General features: G+C 36.4%; 1 protein-coding gene across 1 annotated transcript; it reads right to left on the bottom strand.

The window, feature by feature from the left end:
- Nucleotides 1-2778: 2778 nt before the first annotated feature.
- On the bottom strand, nt 2779-3601 carry LOC112025890 (putative wall-associated receptor kinase-like 13). Its single transcript, XM_065779586.1, has 2 exons — nt 3326-3601; nt 2779-3243 (listed from the first exon to the last, which is right to left on the bottom strand). The coding sequence occupies exons 1-2, from the start codon at nt 3599-3601 to the stop codon at nt 2779-2781; spliced, it is 741 nt and encodes a 246-aa protein (XP_065635658.1).
- Between the last annotated feature and the right edge of the window lie 744 nt (nt 3602-4345).

Below are 4345 nucleotides of genomic sequence, written 5' to 3'. Positions count from 1 at the left end.
CTTAAGCAGAATGAATTGCACCGGATCATGCTGCCATTTATGATTAACTGCTCCTTTCTAGGAAAGTTTACCACAATCTAGATCTGGTGTTGATCTTCAACATGCCTTTTGTACACTGGTGCAGATGATTGCGGAACTCATTCACAATTAACCATAACACACACACAAATTTTGGTACTTGAGTTTATGAGCTGAATGCTACTTTTGCTTGGTGGGTCAACAAAATGAGTTTGTTTTATGGACCTTGTTTGATGCCATATTGGAATGACCTTCTACAGGCTCCTGTTAAGGCATTTTTTTGTCCAATTCCATCTCTAGATTGGGACATTTACGTTTGTATTTTGCCTATTATTTCAGACAATTGTATCCAGGTATCAAATAGTTGATATTGACTATTTTTACCAAGGTTTGGAAACATGATTTCCAGAAAGGGGATACAGTGATTAATGCCACTTTTGGCAATGGTTATGATACTTGAGCAATGGTCATTATACTTGCTGATGAATTAGCCAGGGTTGTGTTTATGCAATGGATATTCAGAATGATGCTTTAGAGAATACTTCTTCCTTGCTAGAAGAGTTGCTCAATCCAAACAAGGTGCCCTTTTCTCACAATTCCATTTATTTGTTTAACTTTATCTGCTAAGAAAAGCAGAAACTGTACAGTTGTTATTTTTGGGATGTTGCCTACTAATTTTGGATAATGAAGCTTCTAAAGTAATCGATTTTCGGTTTTAACATATAGTTCTAAACTGAATTCCTTTTAGTTTTCTTTTCTTTGATACCAGGTCCAGAAGGTACAAAACACAGAAAGTCTTCAGCTAATACAGCTTTTACAAAAGATTTGGTCCAACCAAAGAGAATGTATGGGGGATTTGATGCACGTCTTTGCTTTTGTGGTAATTCGAACAACAAGTTGAGTTATAAAAGTTCTATTCGTTCTATTATAGATCAATTAAATCAATTCTAAATGAGATTTGTACATGTGCAATTTGTCTACCATACGTAGAGGTGGATATCTTCTCCATAATATCCTTCTTATCTGCACAATTTTTTTCTACATTACCTTCTTCATTTCTTTCTTCAAGTATACAGTACAAAATTTTCATGTTGTCGGAGCTATAAGCAAATCAATCATGGCGTCAAATTGATCATCTTCCACCACCAATACCTTCTCAACGTCTTCAGTAAATCTGACACAGTAAGCTCCTCTTTTCTTGCTTTCTAAAGTCTCAAATCTAATGTTAGTGAAACTTGATAACTACATCCTTCAAAAGCATCAAATTGCAACCATACAAAAGAATATCATGTCAATGAATTTTACTTCTAAGAAATTTCATTGCCTGTGGTTGCCCAAGAGCGAGAGCACATACTCAACCACACAGCCTAACTCTTGGAGGAAGGTATGGCCACTTATTTCCAAACAAACTTAGAAGTAAGATTTTCCGTGGGGGTGGTTGAAGCATAGTGCAAAGTTATGTCATGTGCAGTGGATTACGTCCAAACCTTTCGAGAGGCTATCTCTTCATCAACCATAACTCTTGAAGGTCAATGCAATAGACTATGCTCTACCTCCTATTTATGTTTCCAAAGTTAATTTTGATGAGCTTACTGATAAACGGGGATGCTACTGAGTTATGGTGTGGTAATTCTAGATACTGCAGGTGCAATCATTGCTGACTGGTGTGACCTAAAGGCTAAGGCATATGGATGCAGACAAAGGATAGCTTCAATCAATGGAGCCCAGTTTATCTTTTGTTAGCCATCTGGTGGATGACTTAAAAAACAAAGTTGCAAAAGTTAAGTGTTCAGTTAGATGGTCACCTAAGTGTTGCAATAGGGATGTGCTCATATGTTAGCTTTAGATGCAAACAAATGCCACACAAACAGGATTTGGCTGGAGGATACTCCTCCATGTTTCCAAAATTAATAGTGACTTGCTTGCAATAAAATTACTCTATTTCAAAAAAAAAAAATGGTTTTCCATCTTCTTGTCCCTAGTAGAGAGAACAGCAGGCATGGTTTGGAGCACTTTCTTCAAAGTAATTGTCAGACAGAGAAATGTAATCAAATCTTCTCCAGCGTGAGATCTCTTTAGAACATATGTTGAGTATTGAGTGTTGCATCGGTACAGTATCAAGGGCATGTGAACTAGAATTGGGTCACATGCCAATGAAATTATTGACAGACATATCAATTCAGGCACTAATCACAACAAATTGGGGAGACCACCAGCAAACATCACTATGTCTCCCAACAACGAATTACAAATGTGTCAAGAGTAGCAAAAAAAATCCAGAAATGATCCATTTACCCTTTCCCCTACCATCCTCAATTATCATATTCTACAATTTCCTTGAACATTGGTTGTTTCTATTCCATTTAAACCAATTTATACCCAAATAACAAATAATATGATAAAGTTAACTTTACAAGCTTAGTAGACAGTAAAAAGACTTGGAAATCCCACATTGGGCTTCTAATGCCAACAATGAAAACAAAGTTAATTTTACAAACTTATGCTAATCGTGTTAGAGCTGATCCAGTCTCGTTACTTAGTTTTGAGTCTTTTGACCTCACAAGTTGTAGTATCCGCCTAAGCTCTATTGTAACTTCTCTCATGCTTGGCCTCTCATCTCCCTTATTCTTGACACATCTCAACGCAAGCTCTGCAAATGCTTGAATATCTTCATTGCTTCCTTGGCCTAGCACCACATCAGCAACAATCTGGAATATGCGGTTCTCTTCCATTGACAAAACAAAGTAATCTACCAAATTGTTATGCCTTAAGAACATTTCTGTGGGATGATAAGACTTCCACCAGTACAACCCCAAAGCTATAAACATCACACTTTTCCGTGACCTGCAATGTCGCTTGATATTCAGGGTCTACATATCCATAAGTTCCCCGAACTGAACTACCATGAAAAAAGTCTTCTCCAAGTGGAACTGAACTACCTTGAAAAAAGTCTTCTCCAGGTGCAATTGAAACCGCAAAACCAAAATTTGATAGTTTAGCAGTCAAGAACTCATCCAAAAATATATTTTTTGATTTGACATCCAAATGAACTATTGGCCTTAACCTACCATAGTGCATGTAACAAAGGGCGTAGGATGTCTCAGTGGCTATTCTTACACGGTCAAGCCAAGAGATCTGGCAAGTAATCTTGTTGCGTTGACCATGGAGCTGATCAGAGAGAGTGCCATTGGGGATGAACTCTAGAACCAACGGGAATTTTAGTTTCTAGGCAACAACCATAGTGCCTCACAACGTTCTTGTGGCTGATCAATTGCTTTATTGTGACTTGTTGTAAGAAGAAATCTACCATCGTCTCAGTGGAACAATGTATTGGAGGGCCTTTCACTTTAATAGCTACTTCCCTCTCATCTAGTATTCCTTTGTAGATTGTTGCGATATCAGAGCCGAGGATTAGATTAGGATCATAGTTATTAGTAGCCTGTTGGATTTCCTTGGCAGAGAAAATCTTGATTGGCTCTGTATCTCTACCTTGGTTGCAAGTGATTTGCTTCTCTAGTAACATTGCTCCGTTTTGGATGAAGTATTCTTCTTTGGCCTCAAATACATGCCTTGCTTTCTCCATCCTGATACTCTTCTCTGCCCATATATAGCATTATTAATCAAGTAAATATCACTTCATATATAGTTCTTTTCTAGCAACAACTAACAGTATGACAAATTAAGGGGTAGGTAATCTCCAAAATAAGTTTAAGGGGAAAAAAACACTTTCCCCTCTTTTTGTTGGGGTAGTTCTCAATTCCCTCATTTATCTATGAAACCAACTAATTTCTTCCTCTATGTTTGGAAAATAAGCAAATACCCCAATTTGTTATTTTCTCAGTTAAATCTAATGAAATTTTTTGTAGAAATTATTAGTTGTACACCATAAGGAAGAGAAAAAAGTTGAAGATTGAACTATGCAAGAAAGTTTAATTAGTTGCAGACCAGCATTATGTGCAAGAAAGTTTTTAGCTTAACGTATGGAATGAATATAATTGTGTTAGGATTTTTAGTCTTGGTTAATTCCATAACAATTGTTTTTTTTTTTTTTTTTTTTTGAGAAACAAACTAACTGCTAAAAATTATGGAAATCACCACGTTTTGTTGGTTTGTTTTTTATTTATTATTATGCTCCGTTCTGGATGAAGTATTCTTCTTTGGCCTCAAATACATGCCTTGCTTTCTCCATCCTGATACTCTTCTCTGCCAACATATAGCATTATTAAACAAGTGAATATCACTTCATATATAGTTCTTTTCTACCAACAACTAACAATATGACAAATTAAGGGGTAGGTAATCTCCAAAATAAGTTTAAGGGGGAAAA

The sequence above is a fragment of the Quercus suber genome, unplaced genomic scaffold, assembly GCF_002906115.3.
Source record: "Quercus suber isolate HL8 unplaced genomic scaffold, Cork oak 2.0 scaffold_214, whole genome shotgun sequence".
Classification (NCBI taxonomy): domain Eukaryota; kingdom Viridiplantae; phylum Streptophyta; class Magnoliopsida; order Fagales; family Fagaceae; genus Quercus; species Quercus suber.
The sequence above is the reverse complement of the archived record's forward strand: the minus strand, read 5'-3'. Positions and strand labels throughout refer to the sequence as shown.